Source organism: Perissodus microlepis, chromosome 17 (genome assembly GCF_051167445.1).
Source record: "Perissodus microlepis isolate ML-2025 ecotype Zambia chromosome 17, ASM5116744v1, whole genome shotgun sequence".
Taxonomy (NCBI): Eukaryota; Metazoa; Chordata; class Actinopteri; order Cichliformes; family Cichlidae; genus Perissodus; species Perissodus microlepis.
This window is the reverse complement of record NC_140477.1, coordinates 5,283,079-5,299,731: the sequence shown is the minus strand read 5'-3', so window position 1 is coordinate 5,299,731 and position 16,653 is coordinate 5,283,079. Positions and strand designations below refer to the sequence as shown.

The following is a 16,653-nucleotide window of genomic DNA, read 5'->3' as shown; positions in this document are numbered from 1 at the left end:
AATCTGCAGTTTAATATTAGGAAAAGATATAAATCTCTGGTAGGATTATGCTAGGAAGAGGATGTGAGTGTAAAAAATATATATATTGCAAGTCTAAATAAAGATGTATCTGCTGTGGTGACCTGTTGTGAATCAGTGTGGGTCTTAAAAAACTAGCTAACAATGGAAATACATAAATAGTCACTTGTAGCACCTCAGTGAGTGACTGAACTTCTGATTAAAAACTTAACAATGTTTACAAGAAACTATGAGTTATTTACAATACACACTGTATTATCAGCTCAGACTAAATTCTACTGTTGGATTGGCCAGGTCACTGGGCTATATGTGAGCTGTTCCTCATGACTGACAAGTTTGGTGGACAAAGCAGTGTGCTTTTTATTTGCAGTCTAAGCATCTGAAACTGTTTCATAAACTACATTTTTCAGACATGCTGTAGTTCTTTAGAGAGATATTTGGAGACTTGCAAAGTTAAGATAACAAACACTGGAAAAACTGGAAAGTTTGGCTGATTGCTTTGGGGTTTTTTGTGGCTTTGCAAACAAAAATGATGAGCGTGCGTTACACTGGAGAGCAGGAAAATTAGATCCAAGCACAAGAGCTCACTTGAGCATTTGGAAAAACATTGAGGTGTGAACAGAAGACGTGATTACTTGTCCACTTTTGGCTGGCTCATCTGAAACCCATGTTAACACCAGGCGAGAGCTGGCTTTGACTCCCTTTGTTGTTTATACTGAATTTCTTAGGACTTCACCCTGGAAACAATCTAACTATAAATCCTCTGAATCACCTGGGAAGGAAAAGGAAACTTTAATTTTTTTCATACCTTCTTTGGTGCCAGAAACAAATACATTCATTAGAAAAGACCAGAATAAGATCAATTAAAGTTCTTGTTGATGACCTTGAACATCAAGAGCATCTAAATTTGCAGGGGACATTTCTTGTCATATATTTATTCTTAAAATATTTCATGATATAAAATGTATGTAAATGACCGATACTCCTGCAGTGCTTCCTCTTTCCTTCTCTCCTCACCGTATTCATCGCCATTGGAGAAAAGCTGGATTTGTGCAAAAAAAGAAAAAAGAAAGAAAAAACAAACAAAAAGAAACACAGGCACAAAATAAATTAAGAGATCAGAACCGATAGAGAGGAAATGAGTCAGTATTCCACACCGTGTACAATACAATATCATAGCAAATTAGCAGATTTCAATGGCTTCCACTGACTACCATAGATTTACAATGTTCAGTTGGCTGCACATCAGTCCTTAATAAATTGTGTCACTTTCCTTTTTTTTCATTAATGGTTCGGATAGACAGTGACTTGTAGATGACCATGAAAAGAAAGCGGCTACTGAGGTGTGAACAGAAAACCTGGGACTACGAGCCAGCAGTAATGAGAACAACAGCATTTGTTCACATCCTACTAAACTGCCATTGTGATCACATTTTAAGTCCAATAAGCTTCTCTACAAAGGTACAACATATAAAACTGCTAAATATATAACTTTTTAGGGCCTTTCAAAATACATTTAATGACTTTTCTTTACGCCTTCTTTTCAGACTTAACAGCATTTAATACTCTCTGTAGATAGTTATCATTTCTCTGGTAATGATTTGCACTCCGTATCCATGATCAACACGACAATTCTTCCTGTAAGCTGTCCCAACTGTAGCTACTGAAAAATGCAAATCAGATTTTTTTTTTCTGGTTTTTTTTTGTTGTTTTTGTTTTTTTTTTGATACACATTTATACGTATGTAGTACCTATATCTCCAGTTCCAAAATACAGTGGTGAGCTTAGTCTGCGAAAAAATGTCCGTAAAGTTTGAAAAGTACTCCTTTGATTGTGTTCGGCACATACGCCGCCGGCTGCAAAGGTTCGTTTGTGCACTGAGTCTCTGTGGGGGCAGTCGTTGGTCGGTGGCGACACTCAAAGCATGTTAACAACGTTTCCGTGTGTCTTTGCCAGATGGTCCTCTCTGTCATAATGATCATATTTGTTGTTTTGCTCTTTGGTCTATAAAAATATGGGAGGTTTACTCCAGCAGAAGGCCTATTCACAGCAGAGTGCGCTCGGTTCGGTTTTTACGGCCTCGCGAGCTGGTCTGAGAAGCGTCACATTGTGTTCTGTAATGACCCCGTCTTCGCCCTGGAACTCCTGCACTAGAGTCTAGGAGAGAGATGTGGGAAATCCCGTATTAAAAGCAGTTAGCAGCTCCAAACAGTGGACTTCCAGTGAGGCAAAAAAAAAAAAAAACATTCATGGGATTTTAAGGTGTCCGAACCTCCGTGGCATGAGCATGTGCTGCTAAATTCACAGAGCAGGCAGATAACAGTGGAGAGGAGGTGGATACGACGTGTTGACCCAACGACAGATAGCAGGAGGGAGCAGTCAGAAACCTGCGGTGGCCAGTCACAGGAAACAGGAAGTGTTTTATAGTAAGTTTGTCCAGTGTCACAGGGAGAGATGACTCCCTCAAACAATCACTCCCTGGTTTTCCCGTCTCTGGCTGTGTTACGAGACCTGTGAATCAACAAGAACAAAGCAAACATGAGAGAACTGTTTTAGCACTCAGTCACAGTCATGCTCAGCTCCACAGAGAAATGTCTAAGGATGTGTTGTATCAAAAACATTTTGGCTCAAATATTTTCACTTCTATGGCCAGCAGAAAGAAAATGACAGAAAATATATTTTGTCTTTTTAAATACAATTCACATATTAGCCGTTGGCTTTTTATTTGCAACAGGAATGTTCTTTTTCATTCAAATAAGCACCGTCATCTCCTTTTAAAGTTTGCAATCTGTTTATTCACTTGTTTGCCAAGAGTTGCATGACAAGACTGATACTACTTGTGTAGATAGAGTACTGTGCACAAGTCTTAAGTCAGATCTTAATTCTATATATTTTGCTGGGAAAACAGGTGCAGACAAACATGGAAATACTGTATTCAAAGCCAAAACAGAGTTTGTACAACTCTGCAATCTTAAACGTCAATATTTGGTATGACCCTCTTTATTCTTCAACCTGAGTGCTCTTATGCAAGCTTCCTTGTCACTTCTTTAAATAGTTTTCAGGAATAGTTCCCCAGGATTCTTGAAGGACATTCAAAGGTTTTCTCTGGATGTTGGCTGCCTTTTGTTCCTATGAAAACGATCCCAAACTACTTCAGTAATTTTGAGGTCTGGGCTCTAGGGAGGCCAATTCATGACTGATGGCGTTCTATTGCATGTTGTTCTATCCAGGTATGGCTTCTTGCATGGCCTGTGTCTTTGTGATCATATTCATGCTGAAAAGAGTCTGGTTCTTGTGTAATTTTCTTAAGTTGGAAAAACAAAACACATTCCTTTGAAAATGGTCAGGTCCAAGGGCTGGGCTGAAAATGTCTTAAAAAGCAGCCAATATCCAAAGAAAATCCTTCAGAAATGCTGGAGAACTATTGCTCAAGACCACTTTCAAAAATCACAAGAAAGTTTGTTTCTTTGGGAGCAAAATATGGAGAAATAAGGGCTCTAGCTTGGTTTACGATTAATTCAGCTTATCAAATAGACTAAGCAGAATTAAATGATTAGCCTTGCAGTGTCCAAATATTAACGGTCACATACAAACATCTCAAAAGCTCATTAATTAATAAATATATAAAAATGACATTCCACCATTTGGAACTATTCCATTATTATAGTGATCTTTAGGGACATTTGACATAATTGTTTTCTTTCTAAGATAAGCTAACAAGGCTTACATTTAGTCCGTTCAAAAAACAGAGCAGAGCAAGCTGTCCCTTTCCTTCTCCGCCATAATGTTAAAAATAAAACAACGCTAAGTGGCTACTCTTGAAGCACCCTTTAACAAAACCATACGAGAGAGGCATCCCACTGAAATTTCAGCAGCAAAGCTGATAGGGATCATTCTCAGTATGCCAGTCTATTCTTCTAAAGAAAAAAAATTTTTTTTTTCAGCCATTGTGTTGACATAAGCATCACACATGACTATTGCTCCATGCCAGACTTAGATGTTAATTACAGGATTGTATGAGAGCTTTACGAGTCAAATATTTAGAACTCTTCAGGGGGTATAACCCAGTAACAAAACAAGTCTCACACTGCAGACACTGAAAAACAATTAATCTAGCAGCAGAAAGACAAATCTCGGAGCCTCCTCACCATCTGGCCCCCGCCAGTCACACAGCCAACTTGATAGAGGTGCTGATGCCTTCCAAGACATTGCCACTGAAGCTTAATTCATAATAATGAACTCTTGATGATTTCACAGGGTGCAAATTACCATGAAAGGGGCAGGTGTTGAACGGGGTTCTAGCATGTATCACAGATGACAATGTCTTATGCTCTGGGAATAATAAACATCTCAGTGAGCTCGGGCTTTAATGGAGATAATGTCATGGTTTTGTTGGAGCTGGGCATGGAATGACCCAAAGGTTTACTTGGTTAAAGCAGGACCATGACTTTGCTAACTGCTTGACTGTGATGCCTGGCCAAAACAGGTGTTTAATCCTAGCATAATAAGCACAGTTTCTCTCTGTGCCTCCTAGAGGGCACACAGAGACTACAGCTCAGTAGTAAGAAGTAAAATGGAAGGAGGATAAATTAGTCGCACAAAAATGTGGAAGAAAAGAAATACAATGCAAGTGATTTCAAGCAGACACAGCATATAGACACGGTCTTGTTTTATTCAAGCCACATAGTGTGTGTCTACCGTGGTGGATTTTTGTTTTTTAATATCGTCTTTATGTTTTGTTTTGTTTTTTGCTCCCTCTTTTTCTTTCACAGCCACACTGTTGCAAACGGCTTCTCATAAATCTCACGCGCAAATCTCGTCTCAGGGAAACGCAAGCCTTCCCATTTAAAAACAGCAGCGAATGTCAGACGAATATGAGATGAATCTGCCCCGTGAATAACATTCACAGGCCTTGGGTGATTATTACTTAGAGTTTATCAGGAAGCAGCTACGCAGACCTCGAGCAAATACTTTACACTCTGGTGGCAGGTGGTGGTGCAGAGTAGAGGGAAACATTATGCAGCGGTTCTCTGGCTATTGAACATGCCGGGCAAACGTTTAGCACGGTGGCCTTGCTCTTCGAGTAAGAGCGAGAATTGGACTTTCGATTGAGACTGATAACTGCTGAGGGTGTCATAGTAACAGAAGGGAGCATCGTGGACTGAATCCATCTGTGTTAATGTGTAATTTGTGCAGCATTTCTCTTCTTATGGAGCAAGCGGACAAACCACTCGATACTTATCGATACGCGCCCGGCAGCTTTTGATCGAGGATGCGGAAAACATTTGATTTCAGGGACGGTACAGACTGCTTCCTGTCTCGAGGCCACAGCTGAAGCACTTTAATGTAACAAAAATGAGAATGTGCATACATGTGGCAGTGGCTTTCGTTTGCGTCGCACTGCTCTAAATAAAAGCATTTTCGCAAGTTAGAAGTATTGAAAGCGAATGCACCTGGACATACGGCCCTGGCTTGACATTTCTTCTCTGTCTGAACTCTTGCTGACTTTCCTCGAAATGTCACGGCCATGTGACCCACGGGGGAACAAGTCGGTGGGTGCGCATGAAAGGAAATTGATCCACTTTGCCTATCCGCACTCTTCATCGAGGCGCTGTTTGCTGGGAATAATGCAAAATCTCTAGAGGACCCAGCTGATTAATTGATGTGTTTTTGTACTGGAAGCTTTGCTGAAGCCCTCCCGTTCAGCTCGTTCCACAGTGCATCTGCTTTTGGATCTCCTGCTCGTTTCTAACGCTCGTTTCTAACGCTCGTCTCTGCGCTCGCCCTTTAACGTTAAGTCTTGTGCAGCTGAGCCCGTGCTCTCTCTTCAGATTTTAGCAGGCAAGCGGCACAATATGATTCCAGATGAATATTCATAAGTGAACGTGTTGGCTAGGAATGATCCACAGGTTAATAAGGGATGGGAAATCGCTCATTACATGCTGTGAAGTTGGATAATGCCTGAAGCAGATGCTGAGATCAAAATACATGAACATGTATGCATGCGCCTCCAGACACTAGGCCCCATTCCACATTAGGAAAGAGTTCAAAGCTATGTGTTATGTCATTATCAGCCCTTTCATACTGCATTTCTTCAGAACATCAAAGCAAACACAGTTCACTATCTGCATTCTACAATATGATCAGAACTTAATGCTCAAGAGTGGAGTATTAGAACAGATTTAACCACGGTGGCATCAGGCTGGTGACAATGTTGCCAACGTGTTCTTCAATACTTTTATGCATCGACTACAGCTGCTCGTAAAGCTACTGCGTTGCGTGGCTCTGTGTGAGATCAGCTGCTTTCAGGCAATGCAGAATCGCCTTCCTTCAGAATATATATTAAAGGATCAAATGTTTAAATCCAATCTCAGATGGCCTCTTCTGTGAGTAAATAGACAATAATCTCTTTGATGCACTGTGCAGAGACCCAAGTTCACCACACACATTCCACCCCTTTTCTATTTATAGCTCCAAATCTACTGAAGACTTGCTGTCTGGAGTGAAAAGCAGCAGGATCACATTTTCCCTCAAAAGCAAATTATAGCATGGGCCATAAAAGCTGACAGTATTGACCAAAAGAAGAGCCTGTTTCTCAAAGACTCCACAAAAGTGGCCATTTTTATGACTTTGGCCTTATCCCTTTTTTATAATGCTGTACCTTAAATTTATTGCATGGCCTCTCTCTATTTCCCGATCACTATTTATTAATATCAGAGTCTGTCTGGCGCCTTGTTTTATTTAAGTGCACAGCCACCATCTGACACAAGACTTTAAAACAATATACAAGGCATGCCAATAAAGCAGGCTGAGAATACACTGAGGGGGGTTTGCTGCACACATGGATTTTCTCTGGTTAAACACACACCAGGGAAATTGTCAGCTTATGGTAAAATACATAAGCCAAACAAGGATATCAAACAAGCAGACGCTCGCTTAAATTGTATCAGGATTTATGAGAGTCTATGCTTCCTGCTGTTTGTGTGTTCTGCTAAAGCTGAAAGATGCGGTCTTAGTGTTGTAATGAGTTCATAATGTCGGTTGTAATGATTTTCATACACTTTTAAGACATTTGACCGTGAGCAACAGGCAAGATCAGTCTCCTCTGTAAGGTCATGTGGAAAACTACCTTCATTACAAGATGTTATAAAACCGAGCCCGACAGATATATCAGCAGGACCGACACATTGGCAGATATTTTTATTTGCCGATACGTTGGTATCGGCATTTGTAGCTGTTGATTGGGCAGTTATAATGTACAAATGATATATTTTTAAGCTTGTAGTGGCTCTATCGTGTAATGTTATACACATTAGATCCTCACTTTGACTCTGGGATGAGACACATTCAGTATGGGGTTGGATTAAGAAGGCCATCTGATTTAAGAAATCTCCTCAATCGAATATGCACAGCTAATAATAGTTTTTATCTTTATTAAGGACTCATAAATATCAACTGTACCAAATATATGACAAATGTGTGTATATGTGTGTCTGTTTATATTTAATGATGTGAATGTGAAAAAAAGATTAAAATATAAACGAGTATATCAGATCTTTATCTTTTTTCTAATCACCAAGTCTCAGTATCGGTCTCAAAAATCCTATATCAGTCAGGCTCTAGTCATACATTTAAGGATTTCTTGATTCTAATTCAAGGGATTTGTCTTGTACCTTACTGCCTCCACAAGGCTCTTGGTGCTCTGTAGCTGCTTGTGTTGCTTCCTGCCTTTGAGGCCAAGGTAAGGGTGGAGCTGTTGTAATGGTGGTGGTGGTGGTAGCTGGAAATTGGCTGTCTGTCAAGGGGTCATCAATGCTTTCCATAGTGCAAGAGTGTCGAGGGGGACTCTTGTCACGTCATAGAGCCTGAGGGGAGAAAGGGACAGGGGAAGGCGGTATGGTTATAAAGCTCTGTTTCATTTCTATTTCTGTTTTTTTTCCAGATTTAGACACAGTCACAGCACCGCCACCACCACTACCACCATTACCAAATTTATCTTTTTAAGGTGTCGCGGAAATGTGCCCGTTTGGATTTGTCTAAACATGGAGAGCTATTCTGTGAATGTGCTGGGCACTGATGCTGTGTTACTTGTGTTCCAGTTAAATATAGGAGTGTGGGAGTTGAATAGGGTCTGATTCTGCGTAACAGTAGCCCACATGGAAGGAAAATAGAAAACAGCCCTGTGTTTCTCCAGTGACTTCTTAAATATGCTATAAATGTAAAGCACTGATTCATTCATGATTCGTTTTTCTGAAATAATTTGTAAATTGTTGTCCTTTACTTAAAATAATAAGCTGGACAGGAATTTATAAGTATCAGGCCTGCTACAGCCTTTCCGCCACTTTAGTCCAGATTAAAGTATCTCAGAAACTATTGCATACATTATTGTTTATTCTGGTGTAAATTTTTACAGTCCCAGAGTTAGGAGATTGGTGATTATGGTAAACAACTGTTTTATTCCTGCAATGCAAGTTCGTTCCTTTTCCAAGGGCATTAAATATCTTTTTTAAAAATAAGCCTGTGGCATCTAATAGTTAGAAATTACTTGCTCAAATACACATGGTTACAAAACGACCCCCTGGGATCACATTTAAATGCAACCTAACCAAGTAGATTTTGGAGTTTGGAAGACATGATTTAAAACAGTGAGTGGAGACTGTGACACAGCCAAAATTACTGCGACTGGGTGCCTTTGAAATGATTGCTTTGAAAATGGGGACCAGGTCTGCGACCGTCCAATGCCAGCTTTAAAGAAACAGTGCTATCAGTCAGGGAATGAATGAGGTCAAGTTGGTAGTTACATGCAATCTGTTTGTGATTAACTGTGACAAATTAGCAAAAATTTCAAATATATTGTTGTCTACATAAACAGAAATTGATAAAAACTACATTACATTCAGAGTCCAGAATACAACTGATTGAGATGATTTTTCTTTTGTAAAGAGACGTGTTCAATTCCATTCAATACCATTTTATTTATATAACAGATGCCTCAAGATGTTTTTTATTGTAAAGCGAAGACCCTACAATAATACAGAAAAAATCCCAACAATCAAACAACACTGATCCTCTCTGAGCAAACACTTGGCGAGAGTGGAAAGGAAAAACTCCCTTTTACCACGAAGAAACGTCCAACAGAACCAGGCTCAGGGAGGGGCAGCCATCTATCAGGGGTGTGGGGAGGAAGACATGATAAAACACTAATTGCAAGATTGTGCATTTCTTTGAGTTGCCAGGGACTCTGACATGACATACGTTAACAATGGATGTACTGCTTGGCCCTGATAACCTAAATCTGCATCATTTCTAATGGGCAGCAGGGGGCCACGTTTCAATTTTTCTTGTACTGTTGGCAAAAAGCCTATCGGCTTACTGGATCTGCAACCTCATTAAACATTTCTCTGATAAATTCATGGAATTAGTTGCAAATTTTATTGAAAATAACACCATTTCAACTTGTCATGTCCAGTTTCAAGATACCAAGATTGTGACAGCTCACCTTGAAGACTGCACAATTAACAGAATTTAATTAACCAGCAGGTATATTATAGCACCCTTAGTTAAGAAGATATTGGCAGTTCAAGCAGGTTAAAGCTTTCACAGGTAATATCTCACTGAGAGGACTGATGAAGCTTACACTGCTTTCAGTAATCTCCAGTAAAAACTGCTTATCTTGACAGTTTAAAAAAGAACAAAGTTCTCCCATAGCCTTATTTGGTAAATGCTTTGCCTCAAAGCTGAAAACATGAATAAGTTTCTCTTTCACTGTTTGAAAAGGAGAAACATGCTTTTCTGAGATCAGAGGTACTATACTTGACTTGGGTGTGAGTGTGCCCATGTTTTGTCCTTGCATGAGTGCGTTTGTTGTTTCCTTCATGTCGGAATACACCTGCACCTCTTGGGACTTGAAACTGCTTGGAGTGCAAACATAAGCCGCTGCGCTTTATGGAATCAGTTTCCACTTTTGGCCACATGGAAATGTTGGAAACTGTAGAAAAGGGTGAAGGGTTGAAATTCAGAATGAAATAAAACAGGTAATCTTTCACTGGGTAGCAGAGGCTTTGGGTTTAGGCAACAGTGGGTCAGATCAATCCCACAAGCTCACAGGGAGTTGATAAGAACAGAGAAAGAGAGACTTTCTTGTTCTTTAAGTCAGTTCCTCTTTCCTCTCACTGTTTATAGTCCCAACATCCCAGCTTCCCAAAATGGAGGATTTAGTATTCTCCAAGCCAATGCAATGTGCTGACTTGGCTCCCTCCAGAAGGAAGTTGGCAGACAGAGCTAATGGTTAGCAGCAACAGGGTTTCTTTCTCTTTCTCTCTTTCTTTTGGCCTGTCTGTGGTGGCCAAGCAGCTGTCTTCTTAGTGGTGATTCTGTTCAACTCACTGTTGGATGTGGCTGGAGGGCCCAGAGGGATCAATTACCACGGTCGATACCAACCCAGAACCACAGGGGGGTGGGGTGAGGGGGGACATGGTGATGGTGGAGGCGTTGGGGGATACCTTAAGGCCCGGCTTGAACTGCATCCACAGAAAGATTGAGAAGAAGAGATGGAAAAGAAGTGATGGCGGGGGCAAAGATGGGGGAGGCCATCAGCATCCGCTTACAAGCACCAGTCGAAAAAGCTTTTTCATACTCAGCTGAACACACTTGCCGTCACTGGCAGAAATACAAATGTGTAAATACAGAGGACGCTTACAGGCAGACACAGACTGGGAGATCATCTAGTGCAAACCCACCCATTTGTAGCCGGAGATATTTATGGCAGGATGCCCTAAACCACGTATGCATTTGAATTTCCCACGCAGAACCCTGATGAAGTTCATAAAATATGCATACGCAAGAGCTCATATTATCAAATATTGTGATATTCTCTCTTTCCTTGAAGAGGCTGAAGTAACTGCTCTTCCCAACTGTGTTTTCTCTCCTCTCCTCTCCCCAGTGAAAAAGTCTTGATTACAGTAATCACAGTCTTTCTCTCAGTAGGTGCCACTTCTGCTCATAGCTCTCTGCTCAACGCCTAAATACCCCAATCAGGATCGTCCTAATGAAACATATGATTAAGACTTAGTTAGACAACTGAGGATTTTTAGCCATTCTAGTTTTTTTTTTTTTCACTGCTTCCTGCAATGTCTGAAATTGTAGCGCGCTTTAGTCCTTTTTCACGATAACAAGAGCTCTTTTTGTGACTTGCTGTGTAATATTCACTTGAAAATACCGGCTAAGCGGCCTGGCTGTTGGATTTTGTGCAATTATAACCTTCCAAAGCTAATTTGGAAGCGAATGTCCCTGTGTGTGAACTTAACGGGTACTCGAGAGTTTAACAAGAGCATCCGCTTGACTCAAACCAACTTAAAATGACTTAATGTTCTATGATTCTTTACGTCTGACTGGCTCAAATCTCTCTCTCTCTCTTTTTCACTCATGCTGCTCTTTTCTTCTGCGCTGCTTTTCTGCCTCTGTTTTGAATTGTTCCTCTTATCAGGCTGTCACAAAAGCTGGCAGATAACCTGAGGTGATTTTGCTTTTCTCCTCTAACAGCGTACTTGCTCTGCCTCGTTCTCGCCGAGCTCCCCACGTCGGCACATGCAGAGAGAGATAGCTCCTTGCGCTGATTCATCTGCCAGTCTAAAATGGTTGAGGGCATGATGCAGAGCATCCTCCTCTCTGGAGAGAGACAGCAGTGGGCCTTTCAGCGAGAGAAGAAGGTATGGAAGATGACTGCTGAGACTACATATCGTTCTGCTAAAAGAGAGGCCCTTTGCAAAGACAGCATTTCACTGTGGTAACTGTGACAAAATGTATGTTCAAACCTTTTAGCATCACGCAGTGTGGAAAGTATTCCGGTACAGTCAAATTAACCCTTCACTGCTGCTAAAGCGTTTCTTTATCTAGCCATTTTTCCCCAGCCCTTTCTTGATACCACGGAAAGCTATGACCAGGATACTGCACACAGAATGAGATCTTTGCAGTACACTAAAGCTAAAATTTAATTTATTGGTTAATATCTTACATGTGCCAGATCTTTTTACACATCTGGCTAAATTGAGAATAAAATAAAAGACAATTAATGTTAATAGGATGGTTTCATACATGACTGACAGAAGCAATATGCCTCATTAAAAAGTCAGCAGCCGGTGATTGATGTATAAACCATTAAAAACCATGAAAAAAGCATGTTTTATAATTTGAATTAGAGTTGTATGCAGTGTCATGTACAACCTCCGTTCCACAAAAGTCTGTAAATGTCTGCGAACCGAAGAGACCAATTTCTGAACCTCTGGTACACGAACGTTGTCATATTATTGTCTGATATAGGATTCTAGCAGCTCAACAGTCCTTTCATTTTCAATTAGTGAAAGGTTTGGACTGCAGGCACCCGAGTTCAGCACCCAGATTCTTGCCATGCTGTTGTAATAGATGTGGTTTAACATTGTCTTCTGGATGGAAGTAATATGTTGCCTAAAACCCATATATACTTTTCAGGATATTCTTGGAACTGTAGCTGTAATTCAAATTGTGGTTGGTATAGTACTCTTTCTAACATAACTAACTTAAATGTTTAGTAATGAAAAACATATTATTTGAACAAGTAGCAGAATGGGTAGATTTACAATTGATTTGTATTTTCTGTATTATCAATTGTTACAAAACCATTTTCACCCAGGAGCTCTGCACCGTATCAGGAGAATGAAGTCAGCACATTGTCCGAATGTTTACTTTCTCGGCACATAGCATGAGCAATGCTCTATTCAGGTAAGGCTAGAGTGCTGCGTGGATAGAGCATGCAGGAGGGAGCACGTGAGCACACAGTAGCTTGTTGTAATTCTCTGCACAGTTACTCGCTGTAACCTTACCTGGACACAAATGTACATCACACGGACACGGACAAGGGAGACTGCAGATTTAACCGTATGACAATACGGTTATTAGATAAGAAAACTGAATTAAATGCCCTGTGCTGCTATTTATATTCTAAACTTTGTTGGCAAGTGTGTGAGGCCAATCAGCAGGGAGATGTGTATAAACTCAGCCATATTAAAAGGCCAGTGCACAGAATGAATGAGCTAGTCATTTGCCAGCACAGTAAAACATTTTGTCACATCAGTTATGTTTTGGCAGATTATTCTCAACTAAAGCTTATGTAAGTGCATATTTATGACCTTACATTAGTGTGGATATGCTACATATATTGGCAGATGCAATAATATCCCGAGGTAACGGGAAAAAAAACAAGGTGATGACGAACATGCGGCTCATCAGCGCAGTCGAGTAAATCTCCGGGGAGCTTGTTTACAGTCTTAGAGCTTATTTTTGTAGAATTTCATATTCTGTTAGGTCACTCCTTCAGAGGAGAAACTTGTCATTGTTATCAGTGAGAAACCTGATTCTGAAATACATGATATGCTGGAGCTTCACAGCTCTACCTCTGCTTGATATGCGTCCTATTCAGCTGTGGTTAGAGTGCAACGCTGCTAAAAGTAACCTCCCTCAAAAAACGTCACTGTCAACACCGAGCTACGCACATATCAATCTTCATACGTTTCTTCTGGAGCCGGCCTCTGAGAAATCCATACTGTAGTTTTATTGACAGGAACAACTGTGTACTCTCCAAAGCAGGGTCAGAGTAAGATAAATGCCTGGAGAGAGAGGGGACGAGGGGGAGGATGAGAGGAAAAACCGAAAAGAGAAAACGCCTGAATGCCTGGGAACGAGACAGGCGGCAGGCGAGGAAGTTATTTTTACTCCGAAGCACATCAAACGATGACCGCTGAGATGAGTGACGTTGTGTAGGTCGAGAGAGGACGCGCGGCATTACGTCTAATCTTCCTTGCAACTCACGCTGCTGTGTTGCCGAGTAAAGTTAGAGAGGAGGTCAGCGGCGTCACCCTGAACAACAAGCCCCTCCCTTCCCCAAATCCTCTGGTTGACAGAGAAAACACAAACTCCCAAACATTTGACCAATACACGCAAACTGCCTTTTGACATTTGTTCAAAATAACCCTTTATGGGGTTACGGGGGCTGAGTCAGATTGACTTGGCTTAGTCAAATACCCATGAGGGAAATGTCTGTTTGTCTGCATTGATGTTTTGGGGTTTTTTCGCACAAACACCTGATGGACAGGTCAGACATGCTCAGTGGACCGTGCACAGCTAACAGTCAACCTTGGGCAACAGTGGGACGGCTGCAGTTTGGGTTTAACCTTGAAAAGCCTAAGGGAAGGCGCTATTTGTTCAAAGTTAAACATGGAAGGGAGTAAATGGTTTTTATTTTTGTGAGTGATTCCCCTTTGGGTGAGCAGATAACAAGAGGTTATTGTAATTTTTGGGCTTGCTAGAATTGCCCTTAAACTTAAGCCTGAGAAGTAAATGTCATTTTAGAGATTTCTCCATGTGACTGAGTTTGAAGGTGTTGAAAAAAATTCATACATTTTAAGAAGAGTTTTAAACAATGACCCGAGTCTGCTTGTTGCTAGTTATTATGCTCCCTGACAGTGAAAGCTGGTAGAACCCACGTAAACACACACACACACACACACACACACACACACACACACACACACACACACACGTAGACTGGCACAGATGAGTGCGCATAGCTGTCCAGCCATTTGACTGGCTGTCACCAAGTTTAAAGTAGCCAATGAAGCACACACGAAATACCTGTCACATCCTGCGGATGAGAACTACATTGAGTGACATCCTGAGCAGGATAAGAAAAGTACATGTAGGCCAGAGCATGCAGGGCTACCCTGTGCAACAAAGTAGGGGTACACGGTCACGGATACCAGTATGGAAAACCCACAATAGCAGTCATCAGTTAGAGCCTGTTAGCATGCAAGCCCGAATGCACATGCCATTAGCCCTTCGGTCACACTGTGAGCACCAAGATTTGCAACACCTCATACAATATTTTATCTGACACGTATAATAAATGTTACAGCTACAGTGTGTGCATGCAGTATGTGTGTGGGATAACCTGCCCAGATAACAAGCTGCACTGTAGCTGGAACTTGTAACGGCTGTCACCGCAGTCTCCGCAACTGGGTTAACGGGTTTGTGTCTGGGCACGGGGAGACGCACATGACTCACAACACAGGAAGGAAACCTGAGAGCAAACCATTCAGCATTTTTATATTTTATGCATTCTGTATTTACATGTTTGTTTTCTCAACAGGAAGGAATAAACAAGTTAGTCAGCTGATGACTAAATCATGACAGATGCATTAATGATACACCACTGGTCCTCAGTGTTCACGCATTGACATTCACAGATAGGGCAGTTATGTGTGTGTGTACGAGTGTGTGTGTGTTGCGTAACATGTTTCTCAAGCGAGACCTCTTTAATTGCCACAGTATAGACTCCGTGCATACAGGCGGGAGAGCAACAGTGTTTATGCTTCTTGTAAAGCAGATGTGGGGGTTGAAATCAATGGGAGGATGGTGTTTGTTGGGTAAGGAGGAGAAAGGAGGGGTGGAATAGAGGGTGAAGTGGAGAGGAGGAGACTTGGAGAGCTGGATGCAGCGGTGTAGAGGACAGGCGGGTGAATGAATTGGTGTCATCTTAGCTAGTAGAAGCCGTGGCTTCCCATCTGCTGCCATCATTAACAGTAAGAGCGTCCCTAATTTAAGCTAATTGCTGACATCGCGGAAGTAAACAAAGCGCGTTCAGTTTGGAGATGAGCTGAAGACAAGGAGGGTGAAAAGAAACATTTTCAGGAGGCTGTGAAATGGTTCCAGACTGCACTTGAAATCTTGTCAAGTACAGTCTTGAAAGAGGTGCTGAAACAGAGCTTAAATGGCTATGCTATACAGGGCTACATCGTTTTTTGCAAATAAGCAACAAGGATGATAAATTCATTTTCTTGCATTACCTAAGTGCATTGTTTAGAGCTGCACTAATGAATATTTATATAATGTATACAATATATTATGAACGGTCCATTTATAATACAAAAGATTGTTGCCTGTAATGACTATCTATCTTGCCTCCCTGTAATTTTCTCCTTAGCTTAATGTATCATTTTAGCATCTTTCAACTCACTGTTCAGAGACTATAGTGTTGGGTTCCAACATGGTTTCCACTTATAGTAGGCAACGCTTTTATGATATATGTTTAATATTTTTCTAGTTGCCAACACCAGTGGACACATTTGGCTAACATTTATAGTATATTCCAGTTACCTACTCTGTATAAATATATTAAATGTTTTCCACATTAATTTAAAAGATGCTAAAATGACTGTATGAATACAAGTTATTGTTTATCGGCCATTTGAAAGAGCTATGAAACTATGAAATAATACTGTTTTTCGAAAAACATTTTTGTCATTCCATGAGCTAGCTGAAAGTGAATGAAATAGGCTAACAAATATGAAACTGCAAAGATATGTTGTAGTATTTTTTTTATATAAAGTTTATCTGTGGCAGACAGTACAAAAAATCTGATAAGGCAATATATGTTTAGAAACGTCCTTTACTTTAGCCAACATGGCTTAAGTAAAGCATGGTTTCAGTATCATTTGCTAATGTTACCTGTATTGTATTTTGTAGTATGTTAATTTCTCAGGGACCACGTACAAGAACTGCTTCTTGTAATCTTCTACAAGAAGACATGCCTTGTACTATATTTAA

General features: G+C 40.8%; 1 protein-coding gene across 3 annotated transcripts in view; it reads right to left on the bottom strand.

Annotated features, from left to right (window-relative positions):
• Window positions 1-933: 933 nt before the first annotated feature.
• Window positions 934-16,653, bottom strand: part of LOC146369089 (chemokine-like protein TAFA-5) — a 158,298-nt gene continuing 142,578 nt past the window's right edge. For 2 of the 3 annotated variants that reach the window (XM_084909108.1, XM_084909110.1), the window contains exons 4-5: window positions 7,692-7,883; window positions 934-2,529 (exon numbers count right to left, since the gene is read on the bottom strand). In XM_084909108.1, coding sequence (XP_084765234.1) covers window positions 7,875-7,883 — 9 coding nt within the window. In that variant the 3' untranslated portion in view covers window positions 934-2,529; window positions 7,692-7,874. The remainder of the gene's footprint in view (window positions 2,530-7,691; window positions 7,884-16,653) is intronic. The other variant, XM_084909109.1, reaches the window with a different exon arrangement.